The 17580-nt window shown below is 42.0% G+C and overlaps 1 protein-coding gene across 1 annotated transcript in view; it reads left to right on the top strand.

Moving 5' to 3' along the window:
* Positions 1–17580, top strand: part of IQGAP1 (IQ motif containing GTPase activating protein 1) — a 102213-nt gene that overhangs the window by 65701 nt on the left and 18932 nt on the right. Inside the window, exons 16-28 of the mRNA XM_019945714.3 lie at positions 3250–3340; positions 3512–3679; positions 4616–4758; positions 9724–9894; positions 10604–10687; positions 10791–10862; positions 10958–11027; positions 11396–11604; positions 12317–12472; positions 12709–12872; positions 13526–13750; positions 17251–17391; positions 17484–17568. Coding sequence (XP_019801273.1) covers positions 3250–3340; positions 3512–3679; positions 4616–4758; positions 9724–9894; positions 10604–10687; positions 10791–10862; positions 10958–11027; positions 11396–11604; positions 12317–12472; positions 12709–12872; positions 13526–13750; positions 17251–17391; positions 17484–17568 — 1779 coding nt within the window. The remainder of the gene's footprint in view (positions 1–3249; positions 3341–3511; positions 3680–4615; positions 4759–9723; positions 9895–10603; positions 10688–10790; positions 10863–10957; positions 11028–11395; positions 11605–12316; positions 12473–12708; positions 12873–13525; positions 13751–17250; positions 17392–17483; positions 17569–17580) is intronic.

Raw genomic sequence — 17580 nt, 5'->3', positions numbered from 1 at the left:
GGGGTGGGGGCGGAGGGGGGTGGGCAGAGCACAAATGGGAATAGGGCAGTTTAAGTGCCATAGGCCTCACTGTTCTTACTGAGAGTCAACTGTTCTTGAATAAACTCTCTCTGATTGCTGCAAGCCTTTGGTTCATTTCTGTAGTTTTGAAAAAGTTGATTCTGATGACTTTTGTCAGTGTTTTTGTTGCTTTTATGTAGGAGGGGATATTCAGAGGTCCTTCCTCTACTGTTTTCACCATTGTCAGTTCTCTCTTCATTTAAATTTAGTGCCTTTGGAATACTTGTTAAAAGTAGATTACTGGTCACTGGGTAGTATTGTTTGAATGCCAAGACAGAGATATCAGGAATTCTCAAGGAACTCATTTTATAATTACAAATATGAATGATTTTTAAGTCTGGCTTCTCCTCCCCCACCCCACAGTCTGAGTGTACACAGACAGGCATACATGCATGTAGCTAAAAATCAGCTGGTGTAAAAAAAAAAAAAAAAAAAAAAAAAATCAGCTGGTGTGCACTGACATGGCTGTACCAGTTGTTAGAATATTGAATACTTTTGTTTGGTACATTGCTCCTGTCCCAGGCCTCCCAAATGTGTTCCATCCCCAGTTCTAGCTCTTTCCCTGAACTTCCGCTATGAGCAACTGGAGAATTAACACCTAAACCAGCAAGGGGCCATGAGATCTCTGCTCCACTCTGATTGATCAGTGCTTGTGTTGATAAATATGTTGTATAGATTCATGTGTGTGTGTTTACATGTGTATATGGTAGGTATGGAGTGGTTTATATGTATATATAGCATAGTTTACATATGTGATGAGCGATAAAACATTATATTTATGTTACACATATATGTATCTATAATATGTTACATATATATTATCAGTACATATGTGTAATATTTTATCAATCATGACACACGCATCCATGCCACATATAATAGGAGAGACTTTTAAGGAGGTTTTAAGGGGTGAGAAGTGCCCTTTGCAAGTGTGTGTGTTTGTGCTTTCCGAATATATACACACATATATGTATGGTAGCCATTCTTTCATCTCTTTTCCCTTTCTTTTCGCCGTGTCTTGTGGCTTCTCCACCTCTTTTACCTCTAGTCATTGCCCACTCGTTTGGTTCTTATCTCTGGTCCCTATCTCTTTACCTCTTCTAAAATGCAGTCAGTCTGCTTCTAAGTGTCAGTCAGAGTTGTTAGGGATGTTATTTCAGTATACTTTATATAGCATTTTCACATTAAATCTATTTTATCTCAGTATTTTCCACAATATGTCGTTCAGGGTTTTAACTCTCTACTGAGTGATTTGAGTTAATCTTTAGAGCAAACTTTAACAGGAGGATGTTGGGTTTTGTCATCTTATTCGATCTAATTGGAGCAGAGAGAGCCTGTTCTTTCCTCACACTGGGATGAGCAGGTGTATGTCACCGATCTTGCCTCCATCAGTCTGGTGAGGGGTATTTCTATATATCATTTTCCCCTGATGTACTGCTCCATTGTTGTTGTTGTTTTTTCCTCCTCTCACACCACAGCTCTGTACCTTGTTTCTTAGGGGGGAGTATGTATGGAAGTGTTTGCTTTAATCCTTCTGCTTTAGTCTGTCCGGGGCAGAGAAGACAGAACTCTGAATGGTCAGAAATCATGATAAGCTGCGCCTTTCTCTGGATGCAAGGAAGGTTGTGCCAAGCCCCCAAGCTTTGCTTACAGTAGACTCTGCTCAGAGCCGTCTGACGCGTGCATTAGCCTAAAACTGAGCCAGAAGTGGCCTGGTTCTGTGGAAATACTTGCTTTGGGGGTGCAAGGGTTTTTATGCCACTTGTCTTGGAGACTGCACCTTCAGCCGTCTAGCTTATGACTTCTCATTTTAAGTTGTTGCTGACTCATTGTATCGTCTCGTATTGAAACTATTGCTTAGCATTGCCAGTATTTATTCGTATGACTCTAGGGAATTGTGTGTGGCCATTTTCTATTTTCAGTAACAGAAGCTGACCAGTGGTAGAAAAGTGCTAAGTTCTGCAGCTATTAGGTGACTTGTTCTTGCATTCTATTTATCGGGTTACTCTTTTCCTTTCCCAAGACTATGAGCTTCTTAAATTGGGATGGTGCCTCTTATGATTGTAAGTTAAATGATCTTTCTAAAACTCTGAATTACAGAGACATCTTTCGATTTCAGATGCCTTCCTTTGGCCTTACCCTGTCTCCAAGGCGCTTTATAAATTGCAGGGGTTTGTGACTGCTTGGCTCTGCTGAGTGAAATATTGTGTATCTCTCCCCAGTAATGCAGGAGGAAAACCAAGCCTCCTCTAAGGTTTTGCACTTCAACTGCTGGGCCTGCAGAAGGCAGTGAAACTTTCCATTTTGCCCCACAGCCCAGACCCTGCCTCACCTGGCAACACAGTTATAGTTACTGATCCCAGCCGCCTCATTGGTGCCTTGGCAAATTATATTTACATCAAGTAGTCTCGATGGATTTTTGAGCTACTATTTATCCCAGTTGCTATTAGCTCAAGCCTCAGGAACAGTTACTTTTGTTGGGTCTGTCAAGATTGCCTCAGACATGACTCTCAACCTGGACACTTTAAAACCTGAGGTGCCTTGTCTAGAAGGAGAAAAAGACTCCACTTCTATTTCACCTCTGTCCCTAGTATTCAGCTCAAACTACACTATGGACTAGAGAGGCTTTTGTTGGCCATGCTGAGAAAACTAATCACCATTTATTATGTTTCTGTGTGAAAATGTGTTTTTAAGTTTCCAACAACTGATATAACTTTCAAGTTTTAGAATATAAGCTGGTGATAAGATTAAATTGCCTATAGTGACTCCTGGCTTCACATGTGATAACATCTTGATAGTCCTAAAAACAGTAGTCATAGAGAATATTAACTCCCTCTGAATATTGTTGGCAAAGGAGGCTTTCTAAAAAGTACTTCATGTCATGGTGCTTGTCACAGTATTTAAGTCCCTACGCCCCTTCCCAGTTGGGATGTTTTGCCCCTTCTAGCAGCTCTTGTCCTCCTGAACAACTTGAATCCATCTTCTTATATCCATCACCTACATCTGTGATATTTCTCTTGTAACCCTTTACCAGTTTTTTGGTGCCCGGCTTCTTCCAGTTGACTATTCCATGTGTCTTGTATGTTGGAAACTTCTTCCTCTGTCTCTAATTGAGTCTCAGAAGCCGCCATCATGACATGTACCCTGATTTGATGACTATAGTATTGTTTTGCTTTTAATGGTTTGTAGGAAACCCAGGATGAGTCAGCTGTGTTATGGTTGGATGAAATTCAAGGTGGAATCTGGCAGTCCAACAAAGACACCCAAGAAGCACAAAAGTGTATGTATCAGTTGTTTTATTTCTACTCTGGTGGAAAGTGGGGGTGGCGAGGTGCTCCGTATCTTAGAACTCAGCTTGACCAAGATAGAAAGATGTAGGGGGAACAGTTTGCTAGTAGGTGAATCTAGACACCTTCTAAACTATTCCAGTAACAATTCTCTTCTGGGATAGTTGCCTTAGGAATCTTTGCCATTAATGAAGCAGTGGAGAAGGGCAATGTAGGAAAAACACTGAGTGCCCTTCGTTCCCCTGATGTCGGCTTGTATGGCGTCATCCCCGAATGTGGTGAAACTTACCAGAGTGACCTTGCTGAAGCCAAGAAGAAAAAACTGGCAGCAGGTGAGTTTGCGTAAATAAATATGTGCCCTGAAAGTAAGAACTTGAAAATATCACAGGGCAGATGTAGAGCAAAGGGACAAGCTATAGGGAAATTCAGAAGTACAGTATTAGGCTTATTTTAAAGACCCAAGGAGATAATATTCCTATTTTTGAAAATATTCTTTTTCTTCCCCTTGAGGGTGGCTATGTTAATAAAAAGGTCAGTTTTCTGAAAACGTTTATCTTTCATAGGGTGTTAGTAGTTCTGATTACCTAAGCCTGTAGATATTTAAAAGTTTATCTGCAAAAAGAGGGGAATAAAGATAAGAATTTTCATCCCGTTTCATGGCCCTGTTTTTAAAATTAACTAGAGAGGCTGAATGGCTGTAAGTTTTTTATCAGAATAGTTTTCTGACACACAAGGTCTTACTTAGGTATAGGCTTCGGAAGGAACAGAGGCAGTCAAGGTTGATTTCCCCATTTGGACTTCATAGGTATTTTCTTTTTATACTGTGGATATGAATGAGCTAAATGAGACATTACAAAGTCATAGTTTTAAAATTTTATTTATTTATTTATTTTTTGCGGTACACGGGCCTCTCACTGCCGTGGCCTGTCCTGTTGCGGAGCACAGGCTCCGGATGCGCAGGCTCAGCAGCCATGGCTCACGGTCCCAGCCACTCCGCGGCATGGGGGATCCTCCCGGACCGGGGCACAAACCCGTGTCCCCTGCATTGGCAGGCGGACTCTCAACCACTGCACCACCAGGGAAGCCCCAAAGTCATAATTTAAGAGGGACTTAGGATCGCTCTTTACTCTCATAGACCCAGGGACAGGTTTTGGAATGGTCTTCATTCAGCTTGTTAACCCTTACCAGAACAATCCTGTGGTATCAGACATGTGAATGTGGGGCGTGTGGCTCTGGGTTTCTTTCATCTTTCCTTTATTTTCTGCCAGGAGATTATAACAGCAAGTGGGTGAAGCACTGGGTAAAAGGTGGCTATTATTATTACCACAATCTGAAGACGCTGGCAGGAGGATGGGATGAACCCCCAGACTTTGTGCAGAATTCTATGCAGCTTTCTCGGGAGGAGATCCAGGTAGGTCTCATTTCTTCACAAAAGAAGAAGCTGAGGGAAAGTACCTGTATTTTAGAGGTAATATTACTTAGGAGGAACAGGGCATGTGGTCAGAAGCCCTAGACTAAAATTAAGGCTACATAACAAACTACTTTGGAGTAATTTTTCCAGTGGGAGTGCTTAAGGCCTAAATTAGTAAAACATCTGGATTATAGACTTAAGTCAGATGAATTGTGTGCTTTTTAAAGAAAACTGGATGATCCAGCAAAGAACAAAAAAAGTTGCTCTGACTTCTCATTAAATGCAACTACTCTTACTCTTTCCCAGTGTACATTTTTAATCTCTTTTCTGACTATTCCACAGATTCCAACTGTACTATGTTAGAATATAACCTGCACTTTCACATAAAGTTAGCATTTTTTCTTATAGCAGCTTTTAAAGTGCTTCTTTCTCATCCCGTGTCTTTGCTTATGCTGTTCACTCTTACTAGAATTTCCTCATTCAGCAGTTCCTGAATACCTCCTATATGTACCAGACCCTCTTCTAAACACTGGAGATATAGTCATAAACGAAACAAAGTTCCTGCTGTCGTGAGATGTCCCTCCCCTGCCATCTACATCTGTCAAAATTTTATCCTTGCAGGCACACCCATCTCAAAGTGTCACCTCCTCTACAACGCTTACTAAAATTCCTTTTCCTTCCCCACTCCATCTTCATTTCAAGCCCCCCGCCCATAGTCTTTGTATTCATTTAGAATTTAACCAACTTGGATTTGTTTCAGTCGTGTGTGTACTTACCTTATGCCCACTGTTAGTTTTTAAGGTGAGGTACTAAGTTTGCAGTCCTTGTATGTAATGGCCACTTACTTTGACCTTGACGGGCTGTTGAGCACTTCCAACATTACCTGGTGCTAAACTCGTGGTTATCAATCTGGAGTTGTCTAATGTACATGAAAGGAGAGGGAAATATATTGAGGGAAGTTGTTCAGTAGGCTCCTGTGGGTCATGATTAGACACATGGTTAATACACACAAAGATTCCTAGAGAGAAGGGACAGTAAAGGACTTTTAAAAAGGTTATCTACTTCCATTGGGCTGTTATTCCCAAATCCTGTATAGAAAAAAATGGAATGTTCACATATGTAAAAACTGAAATAGTCCCTTTCTTCAGAACTCACCTATCAGAGGAATGAGTTTCTATCTTGTGTTTATTAAAGTTCTCCTGTGAGGGAAGTTATAGTCTCGTACCTTCCCAGTGTTTCATCTTCACTGCTAATGGTTTCACAGGTGATTAAATTTAACTAAGCTCATTGAACTCTCTCTCTGTCGGGCGTTGAGGGGCTATAAAGATGTATCAGAGTCTCTACTTTCCAGTTATTAACAATATTGTGGTAAAAATAGCAGGCACAGAACTGAGTACTGCAATGTAAGACAGAGAGAAATAGATGCTCTAATAACAGTAAAATAGAGGAAATATTAAGGAAGCAGTTAATTCTATCCTGGAGAAAGACAGCGTAGATAACATTTTAGCAGATGAGAAACAGAGGGAAGTCTATTCTGGACAGAAAGGACAGTGTGGGGAAGGACATCGAGGACTGGAGGAACATGGGCCATTTCAGGGAGGACGAGTGGTCCTTTGACTGGCATGCGAAGTGGAGGAGGCAGAGAAGAGAGGCAAGGACCTGACTGGCCACTTGAAGGAAGCCAGGGTGATCTTCCAGCAGAGTGATTTTTAACTCTTTTTGGGTCGTGTACACCTTTGAGAATCTAACTAACCTCCACAGAGACACTCCTACTTGGTGTTTTGTGTATGGACCTAAGATTTTTTTTTTAAATAAATTTATTTTATTTATTTATTTTTGGCTGCATTGGGTCCTCATTGCTGTGCGCAGGCTTTTTCTAGTTGCAGTGAGCGGGGGCTACTCTTCGTTGCAGTGCGGTGGCTTCTCTTATGGAGCATGGGCTCTAGGCACGTGGGCTCAGTAGTTGTGGCTCACAGGCTCTAGAGCACAGGCTCAGTAGTTGTGACGCACAGGCTTAGTTGCTCCAACAGCATGTGGGATCTTCCCGGACTAGGGCTCAAACCCGTGTCCCCTGCATTGGCAGGCGGATTCTTAACCACTGCCTGCGCCACCAGGGAAGCCCTGGATCTAAGAATTTTTTTTTTTTTTTTTACATCTTTATTGGAGTATAATTGCTTTACAATGGTGTGTTAGTTTCTGCTTTATAACAAAGTGAATCAGTTATACATATGTTCCCATATCTCTTCCCTCTTGCGTCTCCCTCCCTCCCACCCTCCCTATCCCACCCCTCTAGGTGGTCACAAACCACCTAGCTGATCTCCCTGTGCTATGCGGCTACTTCCCACTAGCTATCTATTTTACGTTTGGTAGGGTATATATGTCCATGCCACTCTCTCACTTTGTCACAGCTTACCCTTCCCCCTCCCCATATCCTCAAGTCCATTCTCTAGTAGGTCTGTGTCTTTATTCCCGTCTTACCCCTAGGTTCTTCATGATCTTTTTTTTTTTCTCTGAGATTCCATATATATGTGTTAGTATATGGTATTTGTTTTTCTCTTTCTGACTTACTTCACTCTGTATGACAGACTCTAGGTCCATCCACCTCACTACAAATAACTCAATTTCGTTTCTTTTTATGGCTGAGTAATATTCCATTGTATATATGTGCCACATCTTTTTTTTTTTTTTTGCGGTACACGGGCCTGTCACTGTTGTGGCCTCTCCCGTTGCAGAGCACAGGCTCCAGACGTGCAGGCTCAGCAGCCATGGCTCACGGGCCCAGCCGCTCCATGGCATGTGGGATCTTCCCAGACCAGGGCACGAACCCGTGTCCCCTGCATTGGCAGGCGGACTCTCAACCACTGCGCCACCAGGGAAGCCTGTGCCACATCTTTATCCATCCATCTGTTGATGGACACTTAGGTTGCTTCCATGTCCTGGCCATTGTAAATAGAGCTGCAGTGAACATTTTGGTACATGACTCTTTTTGAATTATGGTTTTCTCAGGGTATATGCCCAGTAGTGGGATTGCTGGGTCGTATGGTAGTTCTATTTTTAGTTTTTTAAGGAACCTCCTGGTGGCTTTATCAATTTACATTCCCAACAACAGTGCAAGAGTGTTCCCTTTTCTCCACACCCTCTCCAGCATTTATTGTTTCTAGATTTTTTGATGATGACCATTCTGACTGGTGTGAGATGATATCTCATTGTAGTTTTGATTTGCATTTCTCTAATGATGTTGAACATTCTTTCATATGTTTGTTGGCAATCTGTATATCTTCTTTGGAGAAATGTCTGTTTAGGTCTTCTGCCCATTTTTGGATTGGATTGTTTGTTTTTCTGTTATTGAGCTGCTTGTAAATTTTGGAGATTAATCCTTTGTCAGTTGCTTCATTTGCAAATATTTTCTCCCATTCTGAGGGTTTTCTTTTGGTCTTGTTTATGGTTTTCTTTGCTGTGCAAAAGCTTTTAAGTTTCATTAGGTCCCATTTGTTTATTTTTGTTTTTATTTCCATTTCTCTAGGAGGTGGGTCAAAAAGGATCTTGCTGTGATTTATGTCATATAGTGTCCTGCCTATGTTTTCCTCTAAGAGTTTGATAGTGTCTGGCCTTACATTTAGGTCTTTAATCCATTTTGAGTTTATTTTTGTGTATTGGTGTTAGGGAGTGTTCTAATCTCATACTTTTACATGTAGCTTTCCAGTTTTCCCAGCACCACTTATTGAAGAGGCTGTCTTTTCTCTACTGTATATTCTTGCCTCCTTTATCAAAGATAAGGTGACCATAGGTGTGTGGGTGTATCTCTGGGCTTTCTATCCTCTTCCACTGATCTATATTTCTGTTTTTGTGCCAGTACCGTACTGTGTTGATTACTGTAGCTTTGTAGTATAGTCTGGAGTCAGGCTCCTGGACCTAAGAATTTTAAACAGAGGAGTGATGTTACCTCACTTCAGCACGTTACCTAACCTCCTACCTCCCTGAAAACAAAACAAAACAAAAAAACAGTGACCATCAAATTGGTTCTCCCACTCTCCACTTTCCTCCCTTTCAGTGAATCTGGATTTTCACTGAATCCTTCATCATTTTCTTTTCCCAAACTTATCATTTATCTTGTCTCTTGATTTTATTCTCTCCCAGTTCCTTGCAGACCGTGTACTCCACCTCCTCTCATTTTTTGGATTATTCTAATATGTAACCTAGATCAGTGCTTTCCAGAATTTAGTGCAGTCTTTAACTGCACACGTTGTTGCCCAGGGAAAAAAAAAATCAAGGCTCTGATACCAAGGACGGGGGGATACATGGTATATCCATATACCATGGATAGTAGGTGGGTAACCAGGTGTTCTCACTAACCATTCTCACCACTCCTGCCCTCATTCAAGCCAGGTCCTCTCCCACTTGGATTATACGATAATAGCATCCTAATTCATCCACTCAGGCTAATCTGTCAGCTACTCCGCTAACAGTGCTGCTTTTCTAAAAATAAATCTGATGGCTTTATTCCTGTTTGAAAGTTTTCTGGTTCTCCAGTGCTTGTAGTAACAGTTCAAATGCTCTAGGCTACTTCTCAAGACGATTTGTAGTCTGTCCACTCCCTTGCAGGGCCCTCCTCTGTGTCATTCCAGGGGATCTGGGCCTTGGTGTTGTCACCTGTTACTCTGTCTTCTTGTCAGCAATGACCCCAGATCAGCAAGCACACTTCCTGGCACAGCCAGTGTTAGGTAGGTGAGTAAAGGAAATAACATATGAGGTAAAAGAAGGTGAAGTTTTTGTTTATGACTTTTTGGGGGAATGTGAGGACAACTTGGCCTTGAAAAATAGATCTGAAGTCTGCATTCCCATTTCTTGGCTAAAGATCTAGTATAGCCTTGGAAAGCCTTAAGCATTAGTTTGTGTGATACTGTGTAAAAATTTGTGTCCATTCTCACCTGTGTTTGTCTTCTCATGTGACCATTGCTTTTTCAGAGTTCCATCTCTGGGGTGACTGCTGCGTATAACCGAGAACAGCTTTGGCTGGCCAACGAAGGCTTGATCACCAAGCTGCAGGCTTGCTTCAGGGGATACTTAGTTCGGCAGGAATTCCGATCCAGGATAAATTTCCTAAAGAAACAAATCCCTGCCATCACCTGCATTCAGGTATTTCAGAGCCTATTATGCAGACAGCAAGTGGGCTTCTAGAGCAGGGGTAATAAAAAGTCAGCTCCTACGATCGAATGTCTGAGTATGTCCTCTGTCTTCTGACCTCTTAGTCTTGTCCTTCTTCTGACAAGCACTTCCTCTCCTACCATTGGAATCAATGTGTGCTCATTGCTGTTTAGTGTGGTGAGTTGTCCAGCTCAGTGGCAGTTCTTCTTGGGCACCTCATTGTCTTCTAAGACTGTTCCTTTGTGTCAGATTTGAATATTGAGAGAAGCAACTGCGATTTTGCTTCAATGACAGGGAAGCACAATGTCACAGAAACAATTCTGGGTTAGGAATTATGGCTCCAGCACTGCCAGGTAGTGGTAAACCTCTTCTCTGAGTTTGTGTCCTCATCTATAAATGGGGATACTAATATTTATCTTACCTTCCTCACCTGATTCGTTGTAAGGAGCCTATGAGAGCATCTGTGCAGATGCACTTTAAGGTGTGAAGTGCTGTGCTCACATCAGGGAGGTGGGAGTTAGCCAGTGTGCTCTCCTGGTAGAGGTACAGCCCAGGCCCCTCTTCCCCTGTCACTGGTGGACGTGATCCTTTTTAAAGCTGCATCATGAATTGCACTTGGATGGTATCTCAAGACAGAATCTTTTAACTTCCTCTGACTCTTGGGAAATAATGTGTCGCATGTAATGTTTGATGGTTTCAGTCGCAGTGGCGAGGATACAAGCAGAAGAAGGCGTATCAGGACCGCTTAGCTTACCTGCGCTCCCATAAAGATGAAGTTATAAAGGTGTGTAGCCCAGGCAGGGTTTCTCAGCGTGGGACGTGAGCATGATATGTGTGGAGATGAAGGGCTCTTCTAATTTCCAGGACCGCCTTTTCCTTTTCCACAGATTCAGTCCTTGGCAAGGATGCATCAAGCTAGAAAGCGCTACAGAGATCGCCTACAGTATTTCCGAGACCATGTGAGTACCCTTGGGTAACAAGGACCAGTAGAGTTAGTTTTGCTGTGTTTGTGGTGGACAGAAGAACAAAGGAATTTCTTTTTTTTGTTCCTTAGATGAACGACATTATCAAAATCCAGGCTTTTATTCGGGCAAACAAAGCTCGTGATGACTACAAGACTCTCAGTGAGTAACTGTGGCTCAGCAGAGGACAGTTGAGGCAGTGGTTGAGAGCCGTCAGGTTCTGAGTATTCTCCACGGATCTCTTTTCTTGTCCTGCAGGCAAGGCTTGCAGGGTAGGGTGCTGTTTGTGACTTAAGCCCCATTGCTCACCTGTGACTTGATGTCTTGTTGCTTGCTGTATTCGCCTTCCACATAACAACATAGCAATAGCATGACTGGGAAGACTGCACTTGGTGGTTGTCTTTGCACATCTCAAAAATAAACAAATATCTTACGTGTGAATAGAGCTTTTTTTTTTTAAGACAGTGCTGATGTTTTCCATTTTATTGACGCTTCCATTCCTCGTCTGACACATGCTTTCTTTCTGTCAGTCAATGCTGAGGATCCCCCTATGGTTGTGGTCCGAAAATTTGTCCACCTGCTCGACCAAAGTGACCAGGATTTTCAGGAGGAGCTTGATCTTATGAAGATGAGGGAAGAGGTCATTACCCTCATCCGTTCTAACCAGCAGCTGGAGAATGACCTCAATCTCATGGATATCAAAATTGGACTGCTAGTGAAAAATAAAATTACACTACAGGTATGGTCCAGTGCCAGTAAGGGCCTTGGGGTACATTGTCCTGCTTGGTACCCCTGTCTCTCCCTAGGTGACTTGCAGGGAGGGGGTAGGAGGCTGGCTTTCTTCTCAGCGAACGCCATACATTGTTTTTTTTTAAGTTAAATAAGAAATCAAGTGATTTAATCACAAAATTTTAAATAGAGAAAAGTAGATAAAAACCATCCCATAATTCCACCACCCTAACAATCATTTTATATCCTACATTTTTATTTAATATAGAGGATAAGACACTTTCCATATGTTAAGTCATCATAAATATTATTTTTAGTGGCAGTGTAATAATTTATCAGGAAATAATCTGAGTTACCTCTTTTTTTCTAGACTATTTGACATTTTCAACTTTTATTATTACGGAATAACACTGCAGTTAATGTTTCAATGTATATGTAGCTTTTATTGTGTTTAAGACTTTGTAAGATAGATTCCTAGAAGTTGGTTTCCTGAATCAATGGACACTTTTATAGATGAGGTTCTTTATAGGAAGATGGAAGTAGGAATGGATTTGATTGATGTACTGAAAATAAGGTACAGTGTAGTGATTCTAAAATATTTAGGGGATCTGCCAGTGCAGTAGACCTTCATGAAAGTTTTTAGGTGCTAAAAGACCTTTCCATAATGCCCAGAGTTTCATCTTTGAAAGCTTTTTGATTTATGTATATGTGTTTGTTTATAGGACGTGGTTTCCCACAGTAAAAAACTTACCAAAAAAAATAAGGAACAGTTGTCTGATATGATGATGTTAAATAAACAGAAGGGAGGTCTCAAGGCTTTGAGCAAGGAGAAGAGAGAGAAGTTGGAAGCATATCAACACCTGTTTTATTTACTGCAGGTGAGTGGCTCCTGGAATTAGTATTGTAAAATTTAGTTAATTTACTTTTCTCAAGAAAACCTTATGCATAGATCTCTGTGAAAGTCCTTCTGATTTCCACTGAGAGATGAGCAAAGGGCTATCTTATTTTTCTTTATTACTCAGGTACTTTCTAATCCTTCAAGATGAAAAATCTTGAATATTTGTGCCAGCCTTCATGTCATCTAGAAATTACTTATCCCTTGCTTTCGTTTCAGACCAACCCCACCTATCTGGCGAAGCTGATTTTTCAGATGCCCCAGAACAAGTCCACCAAGTTCATGGACTCTGTAATCTTCACACTCTACAACTATGCATCCAACCAGCGAGAGGAGTACCTGCTCCTGCGGCTGTTTAAGACAGCACTGCAGGAGGAAATCAAGTACGGACAGATTTCTGCAGGGCATACATGGGACCCCTCCCCACCGTCATAGGTGCTCATAGTTTGAGATTCAGGCCTGCCTGTGCCTTTTCTCAATACTGTGACATGTGTGAGATACTTACTCTAAAGAAGCATTTACCTTTTATAATGTAATAATATAGATTATGCACTCACACAAACTAATTATACTGAAAATACAAAGTAATTATATGTTAATTATATATATACTGTATACCAATATGAACTAATAATATATACACAATATAAACTAATATGCTAATTATAAGCTAATATAATAAACACTAATATAAAGTGTCACTGTTTCTGGGGAGGTGATAGAGATTCGCTAAATTAGTTTTAGGAATATTCTGTATTAAGATAGAATTTTTTAAAAGCTGGTCCAAACATGAAGATTTCACATCTTTAGCTAATGAAGGACCTGATCATGTTCCTATGATTGAGTCTGCAACAACAGCAGGAAGGTGCGGTATTCAGATGAGTGTTGGGGAGTGTTTCTAGAGAAAGAGCTTGTAACCCTTTCCTTCCAACTATCATATTTCTGTTTTTAGGAGATGGGATCTTTAAGTAGGAAGGATCTTTAGGTTGGCAGATTTGTGATTAGTTTGAATTGAATTTGTATTTATGTTTTATAGGTCAAAAGTAGATCAGATTCAAGAAATCGTGACAGGAAATCCTACAGTTATTAAGATGGTTGTAAGTTTCAACCGTGGGGCCAGGGGCCAGAATGCGCTGAGACAGATCTTGGCCCCGGTGGTTAAGGAGATTATGGATGACAAATCTCTCAATATCAAAACTGACCCTGTGGATATTTACAAATCTTGGGTCAATCAGATGGAGTCTCAGACAGGAGAGGCAAGGTATGGTAACCATAACACCTTTTCTTCCATGTTTTTATTATTTTCTCTCTCTCTTTTTTAAACAGTGAACATTTCTTTGATTTATAAATTAGTAATTGCTTAAATAGGTTTTCCTTAGAAACCCCTTCTTTAAGTAGTTGACTTGGTAATTTATTCACTTATTTAGCAAATATTTATTGAGTACTTACTAAGTGCCAGACACTGTGTTAGATACACCTACAATAATACGATAATGAATGAGACATACAATAATGAATGAAGAAGACATGCTCCCTGCCCTCTGTTCATAGTTTATTGCGTGGGAGAGATGACACACAGGTACATAGAAATAAAGTTGCAAACTGAGGGGAGTTTCGTGATGTTTTGTAGGGAACTGTAATGGAGAATTCAAGAGGGAGCTAACTTAGAGGGGTTAGGGAGAGCCTCCCTGAGAAGGTGAACCATCACATGGTGGAGGCCTGAAGGGTACAGTGGGGCCAGCCTTGCTAAGAGCTAGGTGCAGAGTCTTCATGTCTGGATGCTGTCAGGTGGAAGGAGCTTGGGAGAATCTAGGACCTGGAAGGACACTGGGCATCAGCAGAGATGCAGTTGGATGGGAAGACTCGCACAGATCTGAGTGAGATCCCTGTGTTTCATTAAAGGGAAGAGGAGCTGGTGTGGGCGAATGATGAGCTGCCCTGGAATACTGAGAGTTGGACTAACTAAATTAACATAATCCAGGAGAGTTCTGTGCCAGGGCGGTAGTTTTCACCACCAGCGTTAACACATCCAAAGGAAAAATGTGTCAGTAGAATATGGGAAATGCTGGGAAAATACAGTTCAGAGGGCCAAAATGTTTAAAATATTTTTATCCAGCTTGGGTGAGGACAGGGGAGGAGTAGCTCTCCATATGATTGCTACTCAGAGTTTGATCTGTGGGCCAGTAACTGTAGATCATCAGTGTCGCTAAACACACTGTTTAGTTCAGCTGACATTTTTTTCCATAGCAAGACTTCCTCAATGAAGGAAGTATCCATTCTGAAGTTGATTACATTCTGGCTCAAGCTCCTTATCCTGTCTTGGACTGATTGGTGGAATGGTCTACATGTTGAATAATGCTGCTTTCCACGTACCTGGACACCAGGCAAAGGGGGAGGTTACCCTGGATAGAGAACAGAAAATTCTGCTCACTCCTACAAAGGGCTTATCCCCTATTGGGAATCGTGTGGGAACCAACCCTGATTTGGTTCTCTGCTTTGTGTCAGCCTGTCACCCAAGAGTCAGATCGTTGCTGGGTGTGATGGAAAATCCATTTTTGTTTTGACCTGCACCAGGCCCAAATCCTGGAATATGGTCAGCCAACTGCAGTAGTTGACTGGGAAGGTTTGACTGAAGCTCAGGGCATCCCTAAATGGGAGCCCCACAGACACAGGCTCAAGGGTACTAAGATACTTCCTCTGCCGGTCCATGAGTTGGTCATTTTTAGATCAAAATTCCAGTAGGTATTTCAAGATTTTTTTCTTGTAGGTGCCTATCAGAAACGTGTCTTATTTTGCTTTTCATAAAATGGAAATTGATTTTAACACATTTTTTTTAATGTGGATAACTGGGAGGTGTAGTGGTATGTGGTGGGAGCCCATGCAGCATGTAAGCATCACGGATCCTTGAGCTTCAGCCACGAAACTCATAGCAAACTGGGACGTTGTCCCTCTTGGCAGTGTTCACCTCTAAAATCTTTGAAATTTAATATTCTGTTCTCTGACTACACCCATTTAGTTTAACACTTTCATTCTCTTTGTTCATTGCTACCTTTTTTAAAATGTCATATACGTATACAGTTATATTTTACTGATATAAAAGATGTAAAGTACATAACTTACAAAATATAAATGCCCTTATAAATTCAATACAGCCAATTGTTTGAGACAGAATGCTTTTGTTAATTTTTGCTGAATCTTTGTGTTCATAGTCTACCAGTGTTTGTAATTCAGCCACCATATGACGAATGGAGTTGTGTCCTTATTTGCTGGTATTAGTTTCCTATTGCTCCTGGGATGAATTACCACAAACTTGATGGCTTAAAACAACAGAAATTTATTTTCTCACAGTTTTGGAGGCCAGAAATCCGAAATTGGTATTAAAGGGGTGAAATCAGGGTGTCAGCAGGGCTGTGTTCCCTCCAGAGGCTCTAGTGGAAAATCCATTCCCTGCCTCTTCAGCTTCTGGTGGCTGTTGGCATTCCTGGCCTTGTGGCTGTGTCACTCCAGTCTCTGCCTGCCCTCCCCCATCGCCACATTGCCTCCTCTTCTGTGTGCACCAAATCTCCCTCCGCCTCTCTCTTATTAGGATGCTTGTGATTGGATTTAGGCCACCAAGATAATCATTACTGCTTTTTGACCTCATTGAAAGTACCACACTGGGACCCCTGCAATTCATTTTTGTCTTTCAGCTCCCTCCTGTCCTTGTTTCCTTCCTAATTAAGCCTAGGCCCAGTGTTCTAGCACATCTACTATTCTCTTGTCAGTTCCTTCTGACTCAGGGCCTTCTCCTGAATGATCTCGTCAGCTCCTCTGTCTTCAGTTCCTATATGTAACTGTCAGCTCCCTCACCAGTACCTAAAGGGTCACCATGTCCCATTGATTGTGTCTCCTTAATATCTCTCAGATCTGTCTCCTTGGTCCCCACTGCTTGCATCCTTGTTCATGCCCTCATCATATTTTTTTGTGGGGGGGGCCATGCCACGTGGCATGCAAGATCCTAGTTCCCCAACCAGGGATCGAACCCACGCCCCCTGCAGTGTAAGCACAGAGTCCTGACCACCTGACCACCGGGGAAGTCCCATGCTCTCATCATTTCTTCATCAGGCTGTAGCACTAGTCTTCTAGCTCTTTCATCTGTGACTGTCCATCTTTAGTTCATTTCTCATGGTGGATCAGAGCAATCCTCCTCAAAATTCAGATCTGTCTCTTAATAGCTCTCTGTGGCTTCTAGGAAAGTCCAGACTTCTTAGCATCATATACAGGGCCCTCCATGATCTGGCCCCTGTTTACTCTTCCACCCTCATTTCTCCTTCCTCTTCCCTTTCTTCGCATTTGACCTTTCTTCTCCCTTTTTCCTGAGTTCATATGTCCCTTCCTTATGGAAGTCTTCCTTGATTCCTCCAGTCTGAATCGAAGCCTCTTCTCTGCGGCACTGTAGCACTTCTGGTCAGCTTCTTCTTTGTAGTGCAGTGTGTTTACAGATACTTATTTGTGTGTCTCTTCCACCAGACTGTGAGAGACTCGAGAAGCTTTCATGTCTCCAATACCTTTTATCCCAAGTGCCTGGCACATAGTTCAAGGCACCCAATTCACAGTTGAAAACCTGAGCCCCAATTCTCGCCCCACCATTTACCAGCTCTACGAGCACAACAAAATTATCTACTCTCTCTGGGTCTTTCTGTTTATGAAAGACACAGTCTCACCTCAGGCTGTTCCTGGCTGTTGGTCTAACATACATGGGGATAATTTCTGCTTTCCCAGCAAACTACCCTATGATGTGACCCCAGAGCAGGCTCTGGCTCATGAAGAAGTCAGGACACGGTTAGACAACTCCATCAGGAACATGCGGGCCGTGACGGACAAGTTCCTGTCAGCCATCATCAGCTCTGTGGACAAAATCCCGTGAGTGCTGTCAGCTGTGACCCCCTGTTGAGCCCAGAATTAGTGGCCTTCTGCTCCCTGGCCCTTCTCACTACGTTTTGTCCACCCCACAGTTACGGGATGCGCTTCATTGCCAAAGTGCTGAAAGACTCATTACATGAGAAGTTCCCTGATGCTGGTGAAGATGAGCTGCTGAAGGTAAGACTGAAA

The sequence above is a fragment of the Tursiops truncatus genome, chromosome 2 (assembly GCF_011762595.2).
Source record: "Tursiops truncatus isolate mTurTru1 chromosome 2, mTurTru1.mat.Y, whole genome shotgun sequence".
Taxonomy (NCBI): domain Eukaryota; kingdom Metazoa; phylum Chordata; class Mammalia; order Artiodactyla; family Delphinidae; genus Tursiops; species Tursiops truncatus.
The sequence above is the reverse complement of the archived record's forward strand: the minus strand, read 5'-3'. Positions and strand labels throughout refer to the sequence as shown.